Source organism: Mixophyes fleayi, chromosome 4 (assembly GCF_038048845.1).
Source record: "Mixophyes fleayi isolate aMixFle1 chromosome 4, aMixFle1.hap1, whole genome shotgun sequence".
In the NCBI taxonomy this organism is placed as follows: Eukaryota; Metazoa; Chordata; class Amphibia; order Anura; family Limnodynastidae; genus Mixophyes; species Mixophyes fleayi.
The window spans coordinates 172,708,824-172,736,624 of NC_134405.1; the positions used below are offsets into that span (position 1 = coordinate 172,708,824).

The 27,801-nt window shown below is 41.1% G+C and overlaps 1 protein-coding gene across 6 annotated transcripts in view; it reads left to right on the forward strand.

The window, feature by feature from the left end:
* Positions 1 to 3,171: 3,171 nt before the first annotated feature.
* TBC1D22A (TBC1 domain family member 22A) overlaps positions 3,172 to 27,801 on the forward strand; it is a 470,079-nt gene continuing 445,449 nt past the window's right edge. For 2 of the 6 annotated variants that reach the window (XM_075208864.1, XM_075208865.1), the window contains exons 1-2: positions 3,172 to 3,407; positions 19,633 to 19,689. In XM_075208864.1, the coding sequence (XP_075064965.1) occupies positions 3,346 to 3,407; positions 19,633 to 19,689 (119 nt within the window). In that variant the 5' untranslated portion in view covers positions 3,172 to 3,345. The remainder of the gene's footprint in view (positions 3,408 to 19,632; positions 19,690 to 27,801) is intronic. The other 4 variants (XM_075208866.1, XM_075208867.1, XM_075208862.1 and 1 more) reach the window with 3 other exon arrangements.

The following is a 27,801-nucleotide window of genomic DNA, read 5'->3' on the forward strand; positions in this document are numbered from 1 at the left end:
TCTCTTGTGAGACGAAACGCGTCAAGGAGGTTCTGAAGGAGGTTCTGTATTTTGGTGGAAGCTGATGCGAGGAGGTTCCCATGTGCCAGTTCCAGAGAGTTGTCTGAGGGGACCGCTGCAAGCGCTTTCTATACAGATAAGCCTGTTTTACTTTACCCGATGTACGGGCATTTTATTGCTTTTTTTGGATCTAGGCTGTAATTAAATTGGAATATATCCTATAATAAGCCTGTCTTTCATGCACGCATTATTGACTCTATTTATATGGAGTTTAGTTGTGTAGTTCCTGTTTAAGAAAGTATTCAAAGTCTGGGGGAATGTACCCTTGAGAGGCTAATCATTGTATTATCTTCTAAATTGGCTTTCTCTACCATGCACGCACTATACTTATTTTACCAATGTATTTGGAGTTTAAATGTTAACCTCCTGTTAAAGAGGTGAAGCTCATCTAAATCAGGTGTTGAAATACTGAGGGAATTAACCTCTGACAAACGAATCACCCTATTTTATCAACCTTAGAGTGTCTGGATGTGACTCTTATTTTGATGTTATCACACTATGTCTGGCGCTTCTCTTTTTGTGTCGTTTCTATCTAGGTGTTACATCTGCAATTTGATGTTGTAGAGGAGCAGCCTACTGTATGTGATATTTTAATTATTAATTACGTTGTCACGTGGTATCTCTGATTGTTCACTAAGCGCCTGTTTGTCTTTTTCACTTTTTATATATATATATATATATACACATATATACACACACACACACTGTATATCTATATATATTGTGATTGTATTTGCCAGGGAATCAACTCAGGTAGCAGCAATAATCAGTGCTGCAGTGTTTGGGTGCCTGTTAAGGATCTCCAGCCAACAAACTTCAAAGTAAAAGTGCTTTACTTCATAGCAAACCACAAATTGAAAAAAATAAACATATAGCCCCATTCAGGTCACTGCCTCACTTCTTCAACTCTTTCTAACATGTGTGCAGCTAATCTACTCAGAACTCTAGTCTTCTAGTAACTCTCAGGACTCTTGTCTCTCAGCTACAGGTCTCTACTGGAACTCTACTCTCTCCGATCATGCATATGCCTCACTTGGCCCTCTCCTAAGCTCTCCAAGCTCCTCTGCTTCCTGAGCTCTGTATTTAGTTTCCTGAGACCCACCTGGGCTCTATCCTGCGGCTGCTCTGCTGCTCTTTGCAGGTCTATTATGAACTAGATATAGGCATTTTCAACTTTGGAGGTGTTATGGCTAGCGGTTATTGACAGAGGATGACAGAGGTCTTTGCCTATTGCAGCCGCCTTTCCCGTAGAGCTATATCGCTTACAGGTACTTGGATGCCCCTAGGACTCAACTCTTGCATAGTGTAAACTTATGTGCAATACCACAGCTGGAAGTTAAGAGGTGGTATCAAAGATGGAGCGGATGGTCAAAGGCAGGTCAAGGTCAGGGGTCCGTAGCAGACAGAATGGTCAGAGACAGGCAAAAGGGTCAGGGCTGGCAGCAAGCAGGAATATCCAAAGAAACAGGTCCACAGGTCAGGGCAACCAGAGTAAGAGCAGAGTCCATTAACAAGCCAGAGATCACAGCAGAAAGTCAATCAAAGGTACCAAAGTATCCACAGAACACAGTAACAGAGCTGGTAAGCAACAAATAGAATCCACACTATAACCAGCAGAGTCCAAACCCCCCCTGCCCTAAATACCCAAACTGACCAATGAGAGGTCAGAGCTGCAGTGTTGAATAATTACTACCCAGGAGCTGCTAATTAATATGCACTGAATCCGCACGCATCTGGCTGCCCATATTTGCTGAGACTAGACACTGATTAGAGAAGCGTCTCGGCAGTTTCCCTGGTGATGGCCGGGACAAAGAAGAGAGAAGTGACGCCCTGGGACGCAGCTGGAGTGTAAACACTGAGCCGCGGTGGTGCTGGAGCTGCTGTGACTCGTAACAGTAGGAGAGGATCCTATTTTACCAAGACTGAACAGGCGGTCAGCTAGTGCCACCAAGCCTGATATTAGCCTATGTGGTGGTGGTGTGTGTACAAAAAAAGGGGAGTGGTCACTTGTCCCAAGGGTGTGTCCAGTGCTTCCTACCTTTAAAGCGGTGAATGGGACATACCTCCCAAATTTCCTCTCCCCTGTGAAAACCCCTCAAATCAGTACTGTCCCACCCAAATCATGACTGTTGGGAGGTATGCAGTGGCGTATCTAAAGATCGCTGGTTCAAAATCTGACCCTTAATAAAACTTACCAAACTATTTTACAAGCACTGTCTACCTTTCTGACAGCTTGCACTTTAGAAGGTCTCAGAACTATTATTCAGGTCATGCTGGTGCTTTTTTAGTCACAGACTTAAAGAAACCAATTAATTTCAATAGTAAAGGTCTGGGCCTTCTAGCAGCACTATGCTACTGTCACTATGTGACACCCCCACAAAAGTGTGTTTAGGAAACACATAATGAATACAGCCTCAAACTGCAAATAAAGGTGCCATTTTTTCTTTGACTAACCAACGGTTAGGTAGTCAAAGACAAAATGGGTCTAAGAAAGGGTTAGGTCCTAACCCTTTCTTAGACCCACTTTAAAAATGTATGCAAATGGATGCTATGTATTTGAGTACAGTTACTGTATACAATTTGTGGAAAAAAAGAAACAAACTTGTTTTTGTCTTTTTTAATAAGATGGATTTTACCCCTTTAAGGCTCAGAAATTTGGGATTAAAACCCGTCAAATTCATCTGATCTAAGGTTTGCTTGGCCCGTAATAGTCACTGACTGCTCCCTTTTAGTCCCTAATTGGTAAACAGTTATAGGTTCCTATTACGCCGTATGCAGTTGAATATATTTGGAAACTGAAGCATGACTTGAAAGGGTGAAATATGTTGTAGTTATGTATAAGCGTAATAAATATTTCAAGCATGTTACTGAATTTTCCTAAGACTGAGAAACTACCTGTGGAAAAGATGTTTCCTATGCAACTATTTCAAATACGATATATGATAACCAACAAGATGGCGACGCATCTCTTCAGCGGAGACATGTTTTATTTCTCAGCTTACATTTACTACACAATAATTGGACGTCAATCGGGGGTAGTACTGTGCGAAACGTCATATTCTATACACGGACCTGGCAAAAGTTTGTTGACTTCCGTGTTACCGAGCATTGTCACTTCTGATTGGATAGTATTCCTCAGCATGTCAAGTCGTCCAATGGCGGTGTTGATTCTTGCTGTGCCAAACATGGCGGCTCCCAGTCACAGTGGATAGGGTTTTCGGCAAAATAATTCAGCCGGTAGCGATTTGCTGAATAACCACGGAAAATCGGTGATGTGCAGGGAGGATGTCTAGCGACGCAGGTAGAAAACAATTCTGGAAGAGAAACGTCTCCAGAGTACCGGGAAGGTGCGTAACCCATGGAAATGTTTGCATAAAGAGCAGTACTGTCTGAGGAAGGATTAGTCAACTGTTACTTTTTACAATGCAGGATTCCTTCATGATAAGTAGTAATAGACATCCTACGGCGTGCAAGACAGAAATCGTGCTATGTCTTTAATAGATACGAGCCATTTAAGTGGTGGGTTTTATATACAGTGATTTGATTCTCCCCTCCTCTTTTAGTGGGCACTATACATTTTGGTGAAGTACATTTCCTTGAGAGATCTCTTCCAGTGTTTACACCCAATACATCCCCCCTCCCCCATGATAGCTTGTGAGATCCTGGGTATATATAACATAAACAGGAAGTGGAAATCTATTTTTTCCAGCCCTCATGTTGTATAATCTTATACTGAATTTTGTAAGACCTGGATTATGTGGTCTGTGCATTGTATTTAACAAATATACTAATAACTATATCACTACTGTTATAAAATATATTCTACATATTTGTATGTCATCCGTATGTATTGTTAAACAAATAACTCGCAAAGTGTTATTAGTACACCAGTAAGGTTAAATGTAATCACACTTTGACTGCACTTGTTGTGTGTATGTGTTTTTTAAAAAATATTTCTGGGGCAATATTTCTGTATTCTGTATTTCTGGGGTAGCACAGTGGCTAACTTTTTAGCACTTCTGCCTAACAGCACTGGGGTCATGAGTTCAAAACATACAATATCCCATATGTGAATATATAACATCTTATGGAGATCTTTGCTTAAATGGTTCAGTACCTCATACACAGATATATAGATCGGTATAGATGCAAAAAGTCCAAATATGTAAAAAAGGCAAGTGGTATATCATAAGCCTCAATGTCCTGCTGATTAATTGAGCAAATAGATACTAATCGTGGATCAAAAGTCTGTTTTCAGTGGTAGTTGAAGGTCGAGGAATGTTTCTTATAGGGAAAAAGATTTGTTCCAGGAGATGTATCAAGGTGATGGTAATACGTAGGTATCGTCCTTTCCCAGTGGAAAACCTGACAATCATCCTATGGGACAGGAAACCTGACAATCCTCCTATGCACAAATAGTTGTTAGACTCTACCCGAACCAGTCCTACTTCATTCCTCTCTATTTAAACCTCCCACCAAATCCAATATGGCATCTGCATCCCTGACGAAGCTGCACAGTGAAACACGTTTGATACTAACACACACTCTCTGAAAGTGTCAGTTCAGCTGCCACGGAGTTATTCTAACCCTGGAAACAGTGAATGGCTTTCATACTTCGAAATCGCCGCATGTGCTCTTGGTTTAGCCGTGGCTACTACTGCTCCTACAATCAAGGCTTCCACATCTGGCTACTTACATGCTTTGGACCACACGGAGGGATCCCAAAAGAAACACCGCTCCTCTGCAATGAAGCCCATAATAGGGTAAGTCTGGTTTGCTTTTACCCTGCTACCGTGTGACCCTAGTGGACTTGCCTCCTACATTCATTGATTCACAACATATTGGACTGACGGGAGGCACGCTTAATATTCCTATTACCCACTGGGAAAGGACGATACCTACGTATTACCATCACCTTGATACATTTCCTGGAACAAATCTTTTTTCCTATAAGGAACTTTCCTCGACCTTCAACTACCACTGAAAACAGACTTTTGATCCACCATTAGTACCTATTTGCTCAATTAATCAGCAGGACATTGAGGCTCATGATATACCACTTGCCTTTTTTACCTATTCAGACTTTTTGCGTCTATACCGCTCTATATATCTGTGTATAAGGTACTGAACTATTTATGCAAAGATCTCCATAAGATGTTATATATGCACATATGGGATATTGTATATGAATGTCTATTTAATTTTTTTGTAAATTAAGTATGTTATGCAGTTAAATACAATTTCACTTTTGGTACAAGTTTCATTTTGGAAAGCCTTTGGGAACACTCTTCCAGATATGGACAGATTTTGTGTGAGCTGGTTTGTTTCTTGTGGTTTTGCTTTAAGCTGGGGTACGAGGCGGGATTGCCGCCTGTCACCTACTTTTTTTTTACCCTGGCCATTGAACAGTTGTCACATGTCATTAGGGCGCATCTGGACAACTGCAGGTTAAGGATGGGTCCCGGGACGTCCAGCATTGCTTTATATGCTGACGACATGCTGCTGTTTTTATCGAATACTCGTTACTCTCTCCCTGCACTCCTACGGGTAGTTAATGTTTTTGGAAAATACTCTGGGCTACCTGTCAATTGGGATAAGTTTTGTATATCTCCGCTCAGAGGATCCTGCCCGACTAACCCAGCCAGAGCTGGATTAAGGCTTTGGGGGGCCCGGGGCACTTTAGACAGGGGGGCCCCTATGATGTAGCATGGTTATAATTTTAGACAAATAAACAGGCAATACTGTGTGCACTACTGTTAGGTGCACGCAGCTCTGCCTTCACGAGCAGCACACGTGAAGCAGGACATACCTCCCAACTGTCCTAAGCGAGACAGTCACCCAAATTCGGGACTGTCCCATCAGATTCAGGACAGTTGGCAGACTGTCCGGCTCTCTCCTACCTGTTCTTCTCACTGTCACCACTTGTGGCTGCTGGTTACTTTAGCTCATTTGCTGGTTGTCTGAATCCTGAAATATTGGAGGCCCTATTTGGGGAAAAAAAAATGGGTACATAAAATTTAGAAAACTGCAAACAGTCCCAGTGTTAAATTAATAGCACTCACGTTTTATAATTAGGCCTTCCTCCAGCCCCCAACATTAAAATATTATTATTCGCATTTGCTAAATAGATCTCTTTCCCTCCAACCAACCCTGAAATTAGATAGCAAACACATTTAATATATAAACATATTTCCCTCCCTCCAAACAGCCCCAACAATAATTTAAATAGCATTTACATTTAACAAATATTACCATTTCCCACTACAATTCCAGGCATCAAATAATTCATAATCACATTTAATAAATATACCTCATTCTCCACAAACAGCCCACAATCAATTAATAGCGCACCACCCCAGCATTAAATTAAAGGTCCAATTACTCCATCTTAAATTCATAGGACCACCTATTAAATTAAATAACCCCACAAATAAAATAGCGCCCAATAATTAGTCCCCACATGCACTCCACAATTAAATTAAATAGCCTACCTATATTATATTAAGACAACCCCCCCCTCCCTCACTACAGTCATTCACTGGCCCCCACACACACACACTGCATTAAATCACTGGCCCCCTCACACACACACACAGCATTAAATCACTCCCCCCCCCCCCCCCCACACACACACTGCATTAAATCACTGGACCCCACACACACACTCACACACTGCATTAAATCACTGGACCCCACACACACACTCACACACTGCATTAAATCACTGGACCCCACACACACACACACACACACTGCATTAAATCACTGGACCCCACACACACACACACACACACACTGCATTAAATCACTGCCCCACACACACACACACACACACACACACACTGCATTAAATAACTGGCTCCCCACACACACACACTGCATTAAATCACTGGCCCCCACACACACACACTGCATTAAATCACTGGCCAGCCCACACACACACTGCATTGAATCACTGCCCCCCCCCCCCCCCTGCATTAAATTACTGGCCCCCACACACACTGCATTAAATCACTGCCCCCCCCCCCACACACACACTGCATTTAATCACTGGCCCCCCCACACACACACTGCATTAAATCACTCCCCCCCCCCACACGCACACACTGCATTAAATCACTGGCCCCCACACACACACTGCATTAAATCACTTCCCCCCCCCCCCCCCTGCATTAAATTACTGGCCCCCACCCACACACACACTGCATTAAATCACTGCCCCCCCCCCCCCCCCCCCACACACACACACACACACGCTGCATTAAATCACTGGCCCCCACACACACACTGCATTAAATCACTGGCCCTCCCACACACGCACACACTGCATTAAATCACTGGCCCCCACACACACTGCATTCAAATGCTGACAAACACACACACTCTGACATAACACGCATTGACATGACCTAGCATAACATAAAACAAACATAACACACTAATAACACTTACCTTCTTCCATCCGCACCGCAAGCTCTTTGCAGGACTTAACACATGGGACGGCACCTGTCATGTGGTGCACGTCCCATGTGACACAAGAGCTCTCGGTGATAGGCCGAATGTTTGGCCTATCACTGAGTGAGAGGGGGGATCACATGCAACAGTAGGGCCGCCGCATCTGACAGCAACTGACAGGTGAGGTCATGCGGGGGGCCCTCGGGGAGAGGGGGACCGGGGCACGTGCCCCCTGTGACCCCCCTTAATCCGGCTTTGAACCCAGCTCTTCAGCTCCCCCTGCAATGTACCATCAGGCTCAAGTACCTGGGTTTATGGATTTCCAATGACATGGGTTGTTACATTGAATATAATATTCCACCGCAGATTGATTACTTAAAAAATCGAGTGCTCTAGTGGAAGCAGTTGCTGCTAACGGTCACAAGTTGAGTCAGTCTTATGAACATGATCCTCCAGCCGACGTTTATATGTCTTACAGCAATCTGTTTTTGGCACAAATGATCGCTATATTTTGTCTCTTGTGTAGGCAGATAAAAGGGCCAGAATTAGGTTTACTACACTATGTAGGTCTCGGAGCACGGGGCTTGCCTTCTGAACTGCCGCCTTTATTATTTTGCCTCTCAATTGGTGCATATTAAGATGTGACTGTTGTCTCGAAGAGGCACTGATTTGCATGATTTTCTATTGTTTGAGACTGGTTCCCAGCATTACCGACTGTTTTTCCTGGTTGTTAGACGTACTACACGTGATCCTCCTTTGACCTCTCAGGCTGTCAAAATTTGCCAATTATCTGTTAGTCACTGCTAGCTCTGGGTATGACTCCCTTTGTGCTTTATTTGGCTTTTGGTGAGTTGGTAAAGATGGGAGAGGAGATGGCTTTACGCAAATATGGAATCATGGGGTGAGTTTGTGGACTGTGTGGTATGACTGGGGGTGGGAGTGTCTTACATCGGTCCTAAACTATGTCTTTTCGGCTTGGAACCTGGTGGGGAAGACACATAATTTTATCAGACAGCTAGTCACCACGCTGTTCATGTTAGTGAAAGTTATAATTGCCAGGAAATGGGTGGCCTTGGAGAGGCTATCTGTGAGGGTCTGGATTGAACGTGTCAATGATGCTGTTGGCCATGAAATATTATGTATATGGGTTGTAATTTGGTTGACAAGTGTGAGAAATGATGGTGTAGATGGAGGACCTCTCCCTGTGAACTGGAGGTGTTGCGGGAGGTGGACGTCTTGGAGTAATGTATCCCGGTCAGGTACCCAGCCACTACCTACCTACCTAATTTTACCTGACTGTGTCCAGTGTTCTCCCCAGAAAATGTTTCCAGTCGGGTGCCATTAAGAAGTAGCCGAGTGTGGGCAGTTGTACTACTTTGCAGTAATAATTAAAAATGTTGCAGGGTATTACCCACATCTGTCAGACCATCAGTCTGACCTGTCCTAATGCACACTGCTGGCTGCAGTGCTCACGTGGTGCTTATTCTTATAGTGGAAACAATGGTTTATCCTATTATGGGATTCTATTGGGCTCCAAAAGCTAGGTAGCAAGTAAAAACAGCCGGGCAGAGCACCCGGGAAATAGGTGCTGAGGAGAACACTGGTGTCCAGCTCACATGATCCAGCACTATTGACATGTGGATTAATTTTGCTATATATATCTTCTACTCTGCGAAGTTCCCTAACTGAGCCGGTGACACTCTCTCTGCAGCCTCAAGGCTAATATGTTTTGTTTTCCCTGTATTTTCATGTACGGCATACTTGATTGCTTATGCCTCCTGTCATTGTTTAACTCACTGTTGATCTTCATGACACAGTTGATGCCCCTGTGAGGGCTTAGTTTATTACTGTTCTTGTTTTAAAATACAAAATGAAGATTCTTATTTAAAACTTTTTCTGATTTAAAAAAATAAAAATAAAAGAAAATAGCCTGTATGAGTGACATGTCTAATATGAAGGTAGGTTGCAAGTGATCAGATAACAGGTAATATCTGTAAAAATGTAAATAACCAAACTTGCAAGCACACTATAAATCCAAGCAACAAGATCATTGACCAATTTGGCCACAAATGTGGGTGGCCAAATTAGACAACATCCATTTGACCCACAGTCAGAGTTATATCCCTTTCAGATCACGTGGGTATCTTGTAGTGTGTTCTGAAAATGACAACTCACACACAGGCCAAAATGCAGTTCCCCCCTCCACAGATTTATGGACATGCATGTTAACAAACCAAAATATTATCAGACTATTATTGGCAGCATGATCACTTTGGTGCCTCGTCCAACAGTGGAAGTGAAGACTTGGTGCCTGCTGAGAGAGTGATTGCTGTGGTTGATGGAAAGTAAGGCACATTATAGAGATCCAACTGGTTAGGAAATCTCTGGCCTATTTTATTGTGACCAAAGGTGTAGTATCTTGCGCTGCACATAGGATGAAGGTGGCCACTCATACCACTAAGTGGTAAAGGTTGCTAAAACAAGTGGGGAGAGTTGTCATCAGGACTAGATGAAAAGACGTAAGTCATGCATTCACCCTTATTCTTAAGCTATAAGGTTGGAAAAGATAATATCCATACTTGCAGCTGCTTGGAAGATCAGATACTGCTATACCCCTTTTTTTTTTTTTACACTTATTTTCGATGTGGTACAGCTAGGTGCCTTAGTGGCAGGTCACCTCCTGGCTGAGAGTAATATACTGTAAGTGTCATCGTTAATAAACTAATATATTTGCCTGAACACTTATTTCCTCTTCAGTCCTCTGAGGTAACCATCACAGTGGATTAGTTTCCTTCTAGTTTAGGTATAGACAGACTATAAAATATCGCGCATCTCACCAGGTTAGCTCAGTGTTGTTCATTGTGTTCTTTGGTTTCCCTTGGTTACCGCTATCTGCTGCTCAGCCTGGCGTTCCTCTATCATCGGACGCCATCTTGCCCAGTGGTCTTCAAAACCTCTGCTCTGCAGTGATCGGATCATCTGCAGCCAGTTCCCTTTACAAGGACCCTCCTCCGTTTAATGAGTGTCAGATCATTAGGTCTCTCTACCTGATAGGAAGCATCCCCTCTGACTCCTGTTGTTTCTGACATCGTGGATGGTGCAGCTCATTGCTTCCCAGCTTTATCACCGCAGAGCATCGCTCATCATTGATTCTGTTCCAGCATTAGAACACCTGTGTGGACCTCAGTGCTCCACCTCTCTGCAGTTCATCTCTTCACTACTACTTCTATTCTGCCTAACAGCTACTTGGTGGTTCTGCGCATTTTCTGCTCCACCCCCCCTAGAGGACCGCGACCTGTGGTTAAGAGCAGCTAAGATTATATTTCCTTGCGGAAATCCCTGGTAAACACCTCTCCTTCGTTAGACTCCGCACCTCTCTGGGGGTAAACTGTCCCTCTAGCAGAGATAAAGACCATTCCCATTATCTGGCTTTCGTGACATACTACACCCTCCCCAAACAGTATATAATGCAGCTCCTTTTCTCGATCTACATCTTTTCCTGTCTCTAGTTAGGTAGGTCCAAATAGTGTTATTTTTCTTTAGTGTAGGGCCTTGCCTATTTTGTGGTCCCGGTGACATACCATCTGTAGTGTATGCCGAGGACTTGGCTACCAAGGATACTCTAGTCTGCTACCTGGGAGCAGGTCTAGTTCTTAATTCAAACTGTGTACGCCAATTTGTAATCACGCGTGCCATGTCAGAGGTTTAAAGGATGCCAAGATGGAGTACCAGGTGCAAATAGAACTTAGAACTGCTCTTGTCGTTCCCTGTTCCTGCAGCATCGAGGCCTGTTACTGTGCAGTAGCTTTATATCTAGAGCAGGATGGAGCCTGAGTTCAACCATAAACAGCTGAATAGCACCTACTCTAGTTAGGCCCCTAATTTAGGGGTGCTTTATTGTTTCTTGCATTGCGCTCGTAGTTAGCTCAGCAAAAATCCAGTATTTTCAGTACTCTTGTAGAGCCTGTGGAAGGGAAAAGGAGAGCAAAGTACAACAACATAGATTTTGCGGAGCATGTAATAAAACTTTAACAACCGAACCTGAAGTGGTCTTTTGTATAATGTCGTCTTTTTAGTGAAAAAATTGGCAATGGACGAAGCAGGAGTATCTGTGTGCTATGCAAGGCATAGGAGAGCAAGGTCACAGATGAGTATGGTATTTGAAGATAGATACTCTTAATCGGAGTCTGATTCGACAAGGCCTTTAGAAGACTCGTCTAATAAATTGAGAGAACGTAAAGAAACACCTAGGATGTTTAATATAGATAATGTGGAAATTTTGCCAAAACCCATGTACGACTCTATGGAGATGAATGAAAAATTAAAATTAAAAACTTATTCATAGGCAATTAGCACATGTGGAAAAGTTTCAGTTTAACTAAAAGAGAGAAATTCAGGCCACAAATGGAGCTTGGTTCCAAAAGAAGATGTAGCTATAACTAGCAATGTCTGGCAGAACTATTATCCCACTTGAAGTTGGTACTCCTCTATGGGACCCCATGGGTAGAAAAATGGAAAGTTGTTTAAAAAAAAAAAGTCATATTTCATCTGGAACCACAGTGAAGTCAAGTGTGGCCATTGCCTTATTTGCTAGGTGACTCAGGTTGTGGTGAGCGATATTCTATGCAGATATCCAAAAGAACATAATTTGTCAATATTTGTTGAAATGTATTGAAGTTTTTCAGAGAGGCGTGACATTTTTTTTGCGTGAAGCACTATTGCTTTTTCATCAAGATCAATGGCATTACCAATGGTGGCTGGGAGAGCACTCTGGTGACGCCTTTGGGCAGCAGATGTCAAAAATAGTCTAGCCAATATGCTATTTGAAGGATACCTGCTTGTTGGAAACAAAAATTAGACCCCATAATACAGAGGACTTCTGGAGATAAATCTAACCGCTTGCCACAGGATCAGAGAGCAAAATAGTCCTAGTACTGTCAATATTTCAAAGACGTAAGAAGTAATAGTCTAGGAAGGCGATGAACCAGACAGAATGTTCCTACAACTTCCAAACAGTCTTTTTGGGCATGCAGACTTAAGGAGAAGACGACAAAATCAAAGGATGCCACAATGACTATTGTCAGGATCAGTCTCAATTGACACCAGCAGGTGACTGAATCGCACAATATGCAAAAATATGTAATCTTTATCACAGATCAATGGATTTTGGACATTGTAAGAAATGTGTACAAGATAGACTTCCATCAGTATCCTAAGGGAAACTTCTTTGTCCAATCCAAGAGTGCATGAACCCCAGCAGAGTTGAAAGCCTTAAACAACAATCTGCTAACTTTAAGAAAGAACCAAATAATTCCTCTTGTTCCCTCAGATCAAGACATGTTTTTATTTTCTATGTCAGAAAATAGTTAGAAGCCTTTTGCGCAGTTCTGGATTTGAGGATATTCAATAGGTTTTGTCTTATTTTTATAACCCTGTTGCAATTCATCACAGGATATCCTCAGGTTCTGAGTCATGTGCCAACACTTTTGTTTCACCTGCCTGTCTTTTGGTCTGGTGATTAACCTTTCTGCAAAAACATGGCTGGATTATGAACAGGACAAGAAGTCATCTCGTTCCATCACTACAAAGTTTTTGGGGGAATGTTTTTCTCATCGACAGGAGTCATCCCCTGGGCAAGTTGGCACATGATTAGTTTCCAACTGGAACTACTGATTCAGTGGTTCCAGCTGGAGTTTTAAATGGTTGGTCATTTAAAACTCTGTTATAACCATTTGCAAGAAACCTGACTTCATGAAGTGTGGAAAATGCTCTTTCTGAACAATAGAAGTTGAACTTTTTCCAACCAGTGCATTCCTCCTGACATTATTGGGCAGCATGGTGGCTCAGTGGTTAGCACTTCTGCCTCACAGCACTGTGGTCATGAGTTCAATTCCCAACCACGGCCTTATCTGTGTGGCGTATGTATGTTCTCCCTGTGTTTGCGTGGGTTTCTTCCGGGTGCTCCGGTTTCCTCCCACACTCCAAAAACATACTGGTAGGTTAATTGGCTGCTATCAAATTGACCCTAGTCTGTCTCTCTGTCTGTGTGTGTATGTTAGGAAATTTAGACTGTAAGCTCCAATGGAGCAGGGACTGATGTGAATGAGTTCTCTGTACAGCGCTGCGGAATTAGTGGCGCTATATATAAATAAATGGTGATGTTGATGACATTTGATTGCTAAAGATTTTTTTCACCTGGTGCTCATCAGGTTGATGATGTGCTACATTTGTGACAATTTCTTGTTGTGTTGTATTTTTGTTAAACTCTTTCATTAAGCTACCTTTCATTTGTATTACATGTTATGTACCATGATGCTAGATGTGTAGGCTGAAATCCGTGTCTGCTCAGTCTTATATCTCCTCTATTTTTCCTGTGGTAATCTCTAAAAGCCAGAAATATAGCAGGAAAAAATGCTATTGGTTTAAAAGTACTTACCTGCTCCACTGGAATATCGCTGGATGCCAAGGGGGACAGATTGCCAGTTATCGGATCCTCCTGTAAGGATTTACAAAGACTCTGATCCTTCTGGTTATTTATCAGTGAATAGCTGGGTGTATATGGTTTGGTTTGCTGTGGTCTATTTTTATTCCTATGCTCTTGAGGAATATTGTGTCTGTATATATACTTTTAACCCAATAACATTTTTTCCTGCTATATTTCTGGATCCTATTCCATAGAATAAAATTATTGGAATTATTTACATATTTCTGTCACTATCTCATTGAGGTCTCCTGGTACCTGATCCAAGGGCACATTTGTCTTGTAAGTCGTCCGCTCGCTGCCATTATTCCTTCATTCTGATACCCTGAGCGGTACTGACACCTTCCTCTTGGCCACTCTATGACTACATGCAAGCTTATATACAACATGTTATGGTAAACCATCATCGTACATTATCAAACTGTAACCAAATAAGCAAGGCCTTAACAGTATTTAGTAGAATGGATGGTTTGAAATGGTAATGGATTATTTGTCATAATGCTATAGTTCTTGCCTCATTTTTCTCTCATTGCCTCAAAGAGCCTTCCTTCCAATATTCTCATTTACCTGGAGCTGGCTGAGTGTAAAAGTCATGAACAAACAATACCTTCCGTTTCCTATTGATAATACTTTGTGGATCAAAAACTTTTAAATGATGCACATCTCCGTATCAGGGGTAACTAACATTGTTACATCACATCAAAAGCCTGTTTTTATATTATTCTTTTTAACAGTTTGTCAGCCATAGGATATAGTTACAGTTCTGTAAGGCTGCCTACTTTCATGTTAGCAAATTTTTTGACACTCACACATGGCTAAGACACAACATGAAAGTGTCATACAGCAAAAAAAAAACAACCCAATAAAACCCTTCCCTAATCACCTGGAAAAGGTTTCTGCAATTCCAGAAACTGTAACCGATGTCATTTCTAGCAGTTACCATGGTCCCAACCTTTTTTCAAATCTATAAAGATGTATTGTAGCAATACAGAGTAGACCTATAAATAAGGTGTATTTTGATGTTCTGACACCATTATTAGATAACTGTAATTGCCTCCAGTTGATGTACAATAAGAAATATAATTTTCCTGCTGCATACTATTGGCTGCTAGTTTTATCTATGAGAAATTTATGATATATTAGCATCGTTTAAACTTAGTCAAAAAATGTTTTTGAGAATTCAAAGTTATTGCTTATTGCAAATGATTTATATCCATCTTATGTATAATTTGGCTGTAGTTTGCAATCTTACTCTGGACCAAAAAGTGCTATGAATAATAAAATTCCAATCTTAATTTTCAAAGTACAAATCTCCTCAACTTAATGTATAGTCTAAGATGTGTGGTTGACAGGGGGACTTCTATGCCCCCTCTGCATCCAGGCACACTGCCCTCTCTCACGTTGCCCCCTCTGCCCTCTGTCGCCCTCCTCTGCCCTCTCTCACACTGTCGCCCTCCTCTGCCCTCTCTCACGCTGTCGCCCTCCTCTGCCCTCTCTCACGCTGTCGCCCTCCTCTGCCCTCTCTCACGCTGTCGCCCTCCTCTGCCCTCTCTCACGCTGTCGCCCTCCTCTGCCCTCTCTCACGCTGTCGCCCTCCTCTGCCCTCTCTCACGCTGTCGCCCTCCTCTGCCCTCTCTCACGCTGTCGCCCTCCTCTGCCCCCTCTCACGCTGTCGCCCTCCTCTGCCCCCTCTCACGCTGTCGCCCTCCTCTGCCCCCTCTCACGCTGTCGCCCTCCTCTGCCCCCTCTCACGCTGTCGCCCTCCTCTGCCCCCTCTCACGCTGTCGCCCTCCTCTGCCCCCTCTCACGCTGTCGCCCTCCTCTGCCCCCTCTCACGCTGTCGCCCTCCTCTGCCCCCTCTCACGCTGTCGCCCTCCTCTGCCCCCTCTCACGCTGTCGCCCTCCTCTGCCCTCTCTCACGCTGTCTGCCCCGCGCCAGATATAGAAAAAAAGAAATCAAACAGAAACTTACCAATCCGCGCGGCGCTAGGACCCTTCAGCTTCCTCTCTCGCGCAGCTGTCACTGACGTCGATATTCAGTGACAGCTGCGGGAGAGAGGAGGCTGCAGGGTCCTAGCGCCGCGTGGATTGGTAAGTTTCTGTTTGCTTTCTTTTTTCTAGGGCTGGCCCGCGGCACCCCAGTGACAGCGCCGCAGCAGCCCTGGGAGCCGCGGCACACACGTTGGGAACCGCCGCCCTACAGAATAAAAACTATATATTGTTCTAACTGCATCTTAAAACAATTTAAATATACATGATTATACATGATGTAATTGAATTTGAGTTTGTGTCTTCAGACATCAGAAAGAAAAATGGTATGTAGGTTGCGTGTGTGTGTGTAATATTTAAATATATTACGTTTGTAATGGTTTCCTGGTTAGGATCATTGTTTTTGCTTTCTATCCATTCATGCACCAATCTTATCTCTGTAACTTTTTTTTGTTTTGTCTTGATGCCAGTGGGCAGCCACCTTTACTCGCTGTTACTTTATGGTTTACCTTTACCTGGTGAGCTTGCTGTCTCAGATGGAGTTTTGGTAGTTTGTGCCTTAATCTCTCTTTTTATTTCTGTTGATATTAGCAGCGCTCTGTAGGATAGTTTTTTGGAATCTTCTTATATACTTTCCCTAACTGGTACTTTTAAATAACTTTTTACCCCGTAGTATTTACTTCAAAGGTTCTTTTATCTTTTTCTAGATGAAGCTCTTGTTTGGAAATGAACTAACCAAATGTTGGACCTCTCACTGATAATTTGAAATAAATTGCAACACTTACATTGTACATAGGTGGATTACAGTGTGTTAAGTAATCACTGATGACAGCTGATTGCACCAGGGTTTAATTAGGGTTGTCTAGAGATAACATTTTTTAGAACAGTTTCGTAAAGTTTTGCTGGCAGAATTTTGCATTAAATGTTCCAGGTCTCATTCTATCCATACCACACAACAATGTGAATTGACTGTCATTCTCCCAGCTCTAGTTATAGACTATACATTAAAAACAAATTTGGAAATGGAGCTCTAGATTTTTTTTTTTCTGTTGATCATAAAAATTCCTGAATAAGTCCATTTAGATTCCATGATGTGAGAAATGCAGGAGGCGTAGAATACTGTTTTTTTTGTTTTTTTTTTAAATAGGTATTATGCATACATGTAGGTTAATCTTGATACTGCCTGGGAATTGCTCTATGTAACCCACATTTTTATCGTTCTCTCTCTGTTTTTTATATCGTATAAGAAACCACCATCCTAAAAAATATAGCATTTGCTTGGGCATATTAATACATTAAAAAATTCTCCGAGAAAAACAATACGTAATACCATCAAAATGGCTCTGGTCATAGAAGTAAACTACTCTAAGCTGACTTTGTCATAACACTGGTGTGTGTTTTATCTTGTTTACTAATGAGTTTTCTCTCTTTCACTTTTATTTTTTAAATCCCTAGCTTTCTTCTTTATTCAGTTCACATAAGGAAGCTAAATGAGCTTTCTGCATTTAAATGTTCTTCTGGTGACAGGAATATATGGTTACTTGGTCTATTTACAAGTAAATTTATTGTGTGGGTGGAATGCAAATTATTAGTGAGTATATATTATGCTTATGGTTTAAATGGCTTCAGCACTGTTCTTAAGAGGACATGTTAGACCTATATAACATTATTGATTTTAAAGGTGCATTGTTACTCTCACTGAATTTAAACTTTATTTTATCTAGTTTTGTAAACTGCCCTTCTTGGTCAGTTTAACCCTTGTTTTAAATTACAAATTGTTATAATCTGTAAAGCATGCATTTTATTGGATGTTGAGGTGCAAAACTTCATGAAGACCTTTTTGGAATATAATAATTCTTCTGTATTTGAAATGTAAAACTCACATTTTGAAGAGCTAATTGATGTAAATTGTCATCATTCATGTTTCTTCACTTAGTACACTGTTTTTATTATGGCCACTCTGTAAAATATCTTGATACTCCTCTAGGCTGGGATATTATGTCCTATGCAAATTCTGTACCATTACATCTATGTGGAACTATTTCACTTCATGAAAGAAATTACGGTATACGCTCCACTAGTTAGCAATGCATTGTGGAACTATTTTTAGTGTAGGTACTCCGTGAAGATACCTTGGTGTGCTTAGATAGCTGTTTGTAATTGGATAAAAATGTGTACCGTGAATCTCCCCTTTAATTTCAGAAATTATATTAAATAGATATGCTGCATAGTTTATTATACATTTATTTCTAGATTTTACATTGTTTTCTGTTAGTGCTTAAAAAGTGCTCATAATGTGAATATTATGCTAAATGTACTTTAAACTAAAATTGTTTAAATTGTAACCCCTCCTTCTTCTTTCTTCATTATGCTCCTTATAATATGTCAGCATTTCATAAGTAAATGCTAAGTATTATCAGTCACTGTCCTCATTAGGACATACAGTGTAAATTCCCTATCACACAAACAAAGCTCAATTTTTGTCAGAAATCAACCTAACCTACCAGTATCTTTTTGTTCTGTGGGAGGAAGCATATAAACTCCACACAGATGGTTCGGTGGTCGGAATTTAAGCCATGGCCTCAAGCTCTGTACCTGCAAAAGTTAATCGCTGTCACAAGTTTTTGGGTGAAAAGTGAATTGTATTGCAGACTAGGTACATGGCTCCCCATTGATAGTTTGGGACTAAAATCACAATTTAGCAAGTACTGGACAATTGTATAACTGATGCTTATAACCTTACTTTTGTCTTAGCCCTGGTATGGGTATCCTGCAAATGTTAAATAAAACCAGTTGCAAGTAGACTATACCAGACTTGTTTACTGTGCGTTCTTAGTGTGTTTGCTTCATCTGTCAACAGTTTATTCCAGGAAATAGCATCACTGCAAAGACCCCCAATACTTATTATTTATTTTTATTTGTGTGGAAATGTTCTTTCTTTTATCACCAATACAGCGTGCTTTGTATGTAGACCCACTCATCGAGTCATATTTGTTTTAGCAAACCATACTGCTTAGACCTTGGGCTAGGAGAACCAGTTGGGGCTTTACTAATTGTAAGCAAGCATTCGATCATATAATCTGCTAAACTATTTTTTATATAAAATATATATATATATATATATATATATATATATATATATATATATATATATATATATTCCTAAATATAGCCATCCCTCGCAATAGTTGTGTGCTATCTGGGTGTACATTTATTTACTTCAGCCAGTGATCTAGCCATGAACCTGGTAGTATTAGTGTTGTTTATTTATGTAGCACCACCATACTATGCAACACTGTGCAGGGAATATTTAATATTTTACATCCATCCGTGTTCCGTTGGAGTTTACACTTTCCCAATCCACATACACTGTTGTCCATTTTTGTCAGTTGCCAATTATCCGATCATTGTAGTTTTTGGACTGTGGAAGGAAATTGGAGCACCCAATTGAACCCATGACCCCAGTGCTGTGAGACAGGAATGCTAAACACTGTGCTATAGTGCTGCTCACAAGACTTTTTACACGTCATTGAACTGTCTAGTAAGAATGGAAAACCATTTGTAAACTCTTTTTAATCTTTGAAAATTATTTTTGTATAGCAAGTTCTATTCTGACATTTTTTTCATTTTTTTTTCTTGCAAATCAGTATTCAACATGTCTATGGAGCACAACATCCGCCTTTTGATCCACTGCTTCATGGAACGTAAGTATTTTCTTTTTGGCTCTTTCATCTGATTTTATATTAAAAATAAATAAAAGCCCAGCAACATGCTTTGAGCTGCATTTTAATTAATGATCATGGACAGTTGACCTGTTTGTACTCTCCTTTTTATTTCTCTATAAATGTCATAAAAAAGTTATATTTTTTTATATACAGAATTTAGCATTAGTTGTAATGTTGCTTTTTTTTTTTTTATTGTGTAAGGGATCTACATACCCTGTGACATATCTTTCAGGAAATTGATTTGATCTGACATGTGATGGGCACATTTTGATATACTGCTTGAATCTACTTTCCACTTGCTTATTGCACTCAAAATTGCTGCCATCCCATAAAAATGTCTGAATTCAGACAAAAATAAAATATCTATTTCAGTGGTCGCATGCAGGCTTTCCTGTGAATTTGCTGTAATCCTTGGCCTCTCAATATAATTGAGACTGAAAACCATTTTTGTTCAATAATCACTGTGACTTTTTGTCATATTAAACTTTAATTGAATAACGTTCTGTCTTTGGGTTCTTAATGAAATTCACTTGTCAGGCTTTGTTTTTATAAGGTTACATGTATGCAGGGAATTGTTTTGATTACAGTAACTGATTAAATTAGCTTGTCATTCCATTTCGGGATCTGTAAAGAAGTATTTGAAAACTTCCTAAGAGTGTTGGCTCTAAAATTAAATCTTAGTGGTGGCAGAACTTGGTGTTTAATAGTGAGTGTAATATTTTTTGACAGACCAATTGGTTTTGTTGGACTTGTAATATTAGGTGGAAAATTTCAGCCCATAAGTGGTTGAAGTTTAGAACATGTCCAAAAAATGTGCATAAGCGTACCAGTATCACCACAGTCCCTCCAACAATATTTGGATTCTGAGGGCCAGATTTTATGGAGCCTGTCTGGTGTAAAATACAGCCTATGAACCACTTTAATCATCATTTGTGAGTGGTTAATAATACACTTTGACATCTTATATACATTTTTGAAAAATTTTCTCCCAATAATACTCTGAGATAGTAATCTCCATTTCGGTTTTCCAGACATTTTGGACCAGCAGATCCCGATTATTAACAGAAGACAGGCGAAGTTGGTACCATGTTTAGATGCCGCCTGCATGGGAAGCAGGGGAAAGGGCCAGTTGGATTCAAGGGTGGGCAGGCCTCCATACCGGTGGGTTTGAGGGGTGAGATTGTGTCCAGTGTCTAACCTGAAGGTACTTATAGAAATCTTGGGATGGAATATCATACTTGGCTTGTAGATGTGAGAAGGGGGGTTGTAACCCTCCTTCCAAAAGGTCCTGCATTCGTCTGGCACCCTGCCTATACCAAAAGTTGGGGCGAAGGTCTGGGATCAATTGTGACATTGCAATAGTGGAGAGATTAGAGGAAGGAAGATGGTATTCCGACGACAGGGTCATCATCTTGTCCCAAACAATAAGGGAGTTTCTAACACTTCTACGTGTGAAACCTGGGCTAGGTCTACTCTGTTTATTTAGCCACAAGAGGTCTGCCAATGGGAATTGGGTGGAGCTGTGTTGTTCAATGGCCACCCAAGGTTTTAATGAGGAAGGAGCCTGCCAATCTATAAGCTGGTCAAGAAGAGCAGCATGTTGATAAGCTTCCAATTTAGGAGTGGCTAAGCCACCTCTTAGCCTGGATTTAAACATTCACTCTCTAGAGAGTCTAGGATGCTTATTACTTCAAATGAAGTTAAATGCGATGGTGTAGAACTTATTGCGGAGGGATATAGGGACTAGGTAGGGGATAGAGCGGAATAGGTACAGGATCTTCGTAAGCAGCATCGTTTTTAGGGCTGTTAACCTGCCCATCCAAGAGATCTCAATATTTGCCCAGGATTTGGTAAGCTTCCCAAACTGTCTCAATAATGGCTGGTAGTTACTCTAAACATTTTAAGTAGGGTCCGGAGGAATACGTATGCCTAGGTATGTCATATTTAGGGGGTACCATTGAAATTTGTACAGGGATTTTAGGGAACTTAGAGAGTCATGTGTGAGGGCCACCCCTAGTGCCTCTGATTTAGAAGCATTGAGCTTATAATATGATTCCTGCAAAATTCGAGACAAGGTGGGTAAAGATGAATCAGATTTTGTAACAAATAGGAGTACATCAGCTGCAAAGAGGCAAAGCTGGTGGTGGTAGGCACCAATGACAGTCCCTTTAACATCATCTGCCAGTCTAATCTTGGCGCCCAGGAGTTCCATAGCCAAAGCAAAGATCAGGGGGGAGAGAGGACAGCCTTGTCTGGTGCCATTGGCAATCTGGAAGGCAGAAGAGAGGAACCCATTGCTGAAGACCCTTGCTGAGGGAGTAGTGTACAGAGTAGCAATGGCTTGTAGGAACCCCCCCCGAGCCACATTTAGTTTGAATATCGGCCAGTATGTAATCAGCCAGTCTCCCAGGTTTAAGAGGGAGGTCTCCAGCAATGGACTCCAGTTGCCACACCAGAGGGTCATGAACTGACCATGTAATGGGTAACATGTCAATTATTTTAATATGTTGGAGAGACCACTTATCAGATAACACAATATCATTCTTGAATACGAATTATGCACATGAGAAAAATATGTGTAGTCCTTCTAACCTGGTTGATAGGCCCGCCACACATCATACAAGTCATATTCTGCTAACAATTGAGAAAAAGCTGAGGAGACAGTATTAAAAGACAACATAGACTGTTTTGGAAGGATAAGTGGAGTGATCTAACCTTGAGTCTGGGGCCACGTTGTAATCGCCCATACACAATAGCATTCCATGTTTAACATTGTGGAAGGCTTGGCAAAGCTTCCTGAGGAATAGGATCTGACAAGAATTCGGGGCATACAAGGAGACCAGGGTGAAATACTGGTGTCCAATTTTCCGAACTAGAATTAGGTATCTACCATTTTTGTCAGTAATCTGTTTCTCCAATTTAAAAGGGCATCAAAATGGCTACACGGTTTCTCTTAAATGGACCTGATGCAGTATAGCAAGTGGGGTATTTAGAATTATGGAACTGTGGTGGGGAATGGATTGAGAAGTGGGTCTCCTGTATAGCTACATTATCAGCACTTTGGGATGCAAAACTTTTAAGGGCAATTCACCGTTTATTAGGGGAGTTCAGACCCTTTGCTTTAATAGAGAGAAATTTAAGCATTAACTTAGAATATTAGATTGAGCATAATAGTGTACCCAGGGATCCGGTCTCGGCGACTTTCGTCTCAAACAGTCTCTGACAGGACAAGAAACAAAGGGGAGGACACAGTAGGAAAGGGGGAAACTCAAGGACATAAGGAAACTGAAGTAGTACCCATAAGGGACCTATTACTTATGCCACTAAGCAGAAAAAAAGAAGTGACAGAAAAGAAGTATATATGTGGGGACGTGCGCCTGGGCCTTGGGCGCTCCCACTATAAAACCTTCTAAACATAGTGTATATATAATAAACTATTTAGTATACTATTATAATCGCAGTTGTATCTCTTTACAAAGGCAGTTAGTGCCATAATTAAAAAAGAATGACAGGAGATACTAATAGCATAACAAATTAAACCATAACCACATGAAAAATGTGAATAACAATTACAACTGTAACGACAGGGTGCTGGATCCTAGTAGGCAAATTTAAACTATAGACCAATACCTCCACAGGGGGAGAGGGAAAAATGGCAAGGTGCCAAATTGTGAGAAATTCTCACTGAGGCATTTAAGAATATAACCAATTTGAAAGGATACAAAATTCACAATTGTGCCAACACATGGGGAGTATGAACAACTCTGTTCTTGGAAGAGCAGCGGACAGGGAAAGACTCGTGTTGATTGTAGACCATTCTTTAGAGACATGGCTGATCTTGGTGTGAACAGATGGGTCTGGTGGCTGAATACCCCATTCTATCAATAGCGATAAGCCCTTATCTGGTGACGAAATGACCACAAGAGAACCATTTCTGTGGACAAGAAGCTTAGTCGGGAAACCCCAACTATATTGGTTGCCAGCCGATCTTAGAGCTGATGTTATCTGAAAAAACGACCTGTGCTTTGTCAATGTAGCCGCAGAGATATCTGGAAATGGCTGAAGATCCCCTAACTCCTCGCGGAATGGAGAAGAGGGTAGGGAGGCTCTTAGAATCTGCTCTTTAATCCCGTAGAAATGGACCCTTAGTAGGGTATTCTTGGGTGACGTAGTCTGAGCATTCTTAGCCTTGGGGAGGCGGTGGATCCGATCTTTAAGAAGTCTTAGCGACAGAGTCGGGTATGCCTCGTATTTTTATGTTGTTGCGCCGTGACCTGTCTTCAAGATCCACCAGTTTGCCTGTATACCTATTTACTTCCTCCTGCAAGTGGTCGTGGGCAGATATTATATCATTGTGAGAAGAGACCAATTCCTTAAAATTTTTGCTCCAGATGATCTGTTCTAAATCCGATAGCAGTCACGTCAGCTTTAATTTCTTAATGGATGCTCTGCGTTCAGAGGTAATATCTGCTTTGAGGGCTGATGAGAGATTGAATGGATCTCAGTGTAACAGGGCCATCCATTTCCAAGGCCTGTGTTTCAGACAGATATCTGGATGACTCTCTCTGTGACGGGGTGAGTTGTGAAATCTGGGTTTGCCATGCTGTGGATTGAGCTATTACCTTTTCAGACGAAGATGCGGCTGGACTAGTGCCGAAGAATTTCACTGGAGGTACAGATTTGTTAGGTTTTACCTTTTTGGACGGAAAAATGTCCAGAAAAATTCAGAGTAGACAAATTATAAGCGCCAGCAATACCATTGTTAAATCAGATAAGAAATGTTATGGCATGGAGAGCGGGTAGGTTACAACAATTCAGTGCTGCAACCTATATGGTTTGTGTAATGAAAGATTAAGTGAAGTTAGACGTTACATGCTCTAAGTGGTGCCAGAGCAGTGCTGATGAGATTACTTGAGCTCTAGTGTGGCACTGCGCATGCGTTGTGGTGCACAGGAGGCCGGAAAAGAAGGAGGCTATGGTGGCCTGGACTTCCGGCTGTTCACCAGCGAGCAATTACCAGCCCCAAAGAAGACTCATCTGGAGAGGGAGCCCGTCCTTGGTATCAGCAGTTAGATGATACCTCCACTCACCACCCGTCCGGAGGAGACTCTCACGATCCGACTCCGTGCCTAACCACTGGCCCCAGCAATGTGTCTCTGTGCTGCTCCGTGGGTGAAGAGTGGAAGGAGGCGATAGGTGGGGGACCGCGGGGTTGTTGGGTGCTCCGCTACTTCACTAGCTGCCCCTGGAACTCTGGAAGGGTGAAATTGGGGAGTCCACCGGTGTGCTTGTAGTAGCCCTCCTGTGATACCAGGTCAGCCGCTTCAGGTGGTCAGCGTAGCAGAGAGCAGTCCATTCGGCATCGGGTGATAGCAGATAACCTCCAATTTAATTCTGGCTGTGCAGAGCTCCATAGAGCTCCACAGAGATGTGACCATTCTAGATGGCAGTTAGGCCACGCCCCCCTCCCTGCTACGTTATTTTGACTCAACTACTTAAAAAACGGGATTGCTCAGTAAATATTTTTTTTTTGGGCTTAGTGGTGCCTTGAAAATATTATGAAGACCTTAAGGGTGTCTCGAACTGAGAAAGTTTGGAAGCCACTGGTATATGGTATTTATTTGTTTCCATTGTTGTATTTTATTATGGATACGTTCGTGTGCAAAGGCTTGTTCTCAATTAACACTTTAGCTGAATAGTAAAAGTAAAATATGTGGGGGTTTTTAAGAATGTAATGGTCAACTGTTAAAGTGGAAAATTCTGTTAATCTATAACATTTTCAAATCTCAAAACAAGAACTTAACATCAGCATTAGCTAAAACCACTGTATGAACCAAATAGCAACTACTTAGCTATAGTTGTATAGAAGAATATATATGTAATTTGAGCATGTTATTAGGGAATACAAATTAAAATAATTGGTTCCAGAAACAAATCCTATCAATTGGTCTGTTAATTTTTCAGATAAGTTTAGTACACTTGTTAGCAACTTTTTTCCTACAGTTGAGGGAATCACATTGGTGTGCAGTTTGCATAGTTGGTAAGTATTTGGTTTGACCAAGTGGCTCCAGTAGCAAACCCCTGGACAGGGCAGCAAGCAAAGCCCTGAACATAGAGTTTCTACAGTGCTTTTAAAATCAATTTTGAAAGAGAGGTTAATCCTGGAGTTACTGTCTACAGGGACCATCCACATCTCACCTAGCTGAACTACTTGGATTCCATGTTCCACCCCTTCACACCCCTCACCTGGCAACTTTGTTCTCTGACTTTTAATTGTGAAATGAATGGGACAGCGTAAATGTGGTGCACTATATTTTGGAGGTGGAGGGTCTCTGTAGAAAATCACTCCTTGGTTATTTCCTTTTAAGCTTTAAGTATTGAGGATTTGGGAATGGTTTCACTAGTTTATAAACAGAAATATCAGTACACAAAGAATCCTTTTCAGTTATGCTATGCAGACTGATAATAAAATCTATTTACCTAATTAAAATGTTTGTTTTCACGGTTAGCACTATTTTCTTAACACTATACCTAAACCATTTTTCTAAAATACTATTGATCCAGGCAATTCTCCATACAAAATGTCTGCACATTTAACAGATCACTATTCATTGCAATGTTTCCTGCAGAGTAGTAAGTGCTTTGAGTATCCACATGTGTGTACAAACTGCTTGAAGTTCAATTAACTTCAAAATTCTCTCTAGGTTATTGATCAGAAGCCCAAAAAAAATGTAACTTTTCTAAAAAGTTAAATTATAGCAAGTTTTAAAAAAATAAGTAACAATGATATTATTGACTTTAGCTGAATGTTAAGTAGTGGTATGGATTCTTTGAAACTCCATGAAATGGTGGCTAATGTGACTGGAATTGGTTTAGTCGCCAGTCCTTCCTTACATAGTTGTCCTGCTAAGTGACTTATTTTTATGGTATTGATTGGACGGTAGATTATATAGACATGTTTACCAGGGTAAGCATTGATTTAAATGTTGTTTTTTTCTGTTTAATACAGTTTTTTTTTTGTTTTTGTTTTTTTATGAATTGCTTTTACAAATAATCCGACATGACAATTTAACATTTCCTGTTTTTCTATGGGTTATTGCTAATGATTTTCCTTTAAACACAATTGTTTTCTTGGAATGTCTGCTTTGAAATACATATTCCTTTTATTGCCTTCTGTCAAACAGCCATAATCATTTTTTTTTCTAGTCACGGTTGAACACATTTTAATTTTCCCATCTTTGACCGTTTTACCTCACATAATTTTTCAATCTGTTTCTTAATACCTGACAAGTTTTGGTTCCTGGATACCAAGACTCCTTCACTCCAAACACCTGTGTAATGAAGTTGTTATGGCTAGCAGGGGCTGGGCTTAAGGTATAAGAGCTTTACTCGAGGTTTAGTTTATAACTCCACTTAGCAAATAATGTTTACAATGCACGCCCTCCAACTAGTAGAACCAGGAGTGAGGCTACTGCAGTAGGGCATATATGTTAGAAACTGACATTACTTCTGGAAAATAAATTTATCTCAATGCTGACAGGTGTGTGGATTCCTGGTATGAAACCTGTGCAGTTGCTGCAGAAGGGAGCAAGGCTGCGATTATCATCAACATAGTTAAAATTGGTATTAACTGGCTAGCATTTTTAAGGTATTTAATCTGTGATCTAGGATACTTATGGAGTTTACATAACACAAAGCTCAGAGGAACGATTCAAAGCCGATCTGCTCACTGCATCATGTACCATGTAATTGTGGTTGCCATGGTAGTCACACAATGCTGTGTAGAATCATGAATCGATAATAGCAGCCTAAGAAACAAATCAAGGAAAAATGGTAAATCACAGCATTCTTGTTATAGACTGCCCAGTGATTTACGTTAAAAAGGATTGCTCATTTAAAGGGTGTCAATTGAAAATGTATATATTTTACTATTTACTCTATTCTATAAATAGAATACATGACATGCCATGAGTGAGTTTGATTTTGAGTAGACTGGTTGCCTGCATAGTCTACACAGCATCTGTCAGTCGGGAAATAAAAGTATGTGTACATTAAATGGTAATATTAGAATTGTTGGTTGAAACACCCTTT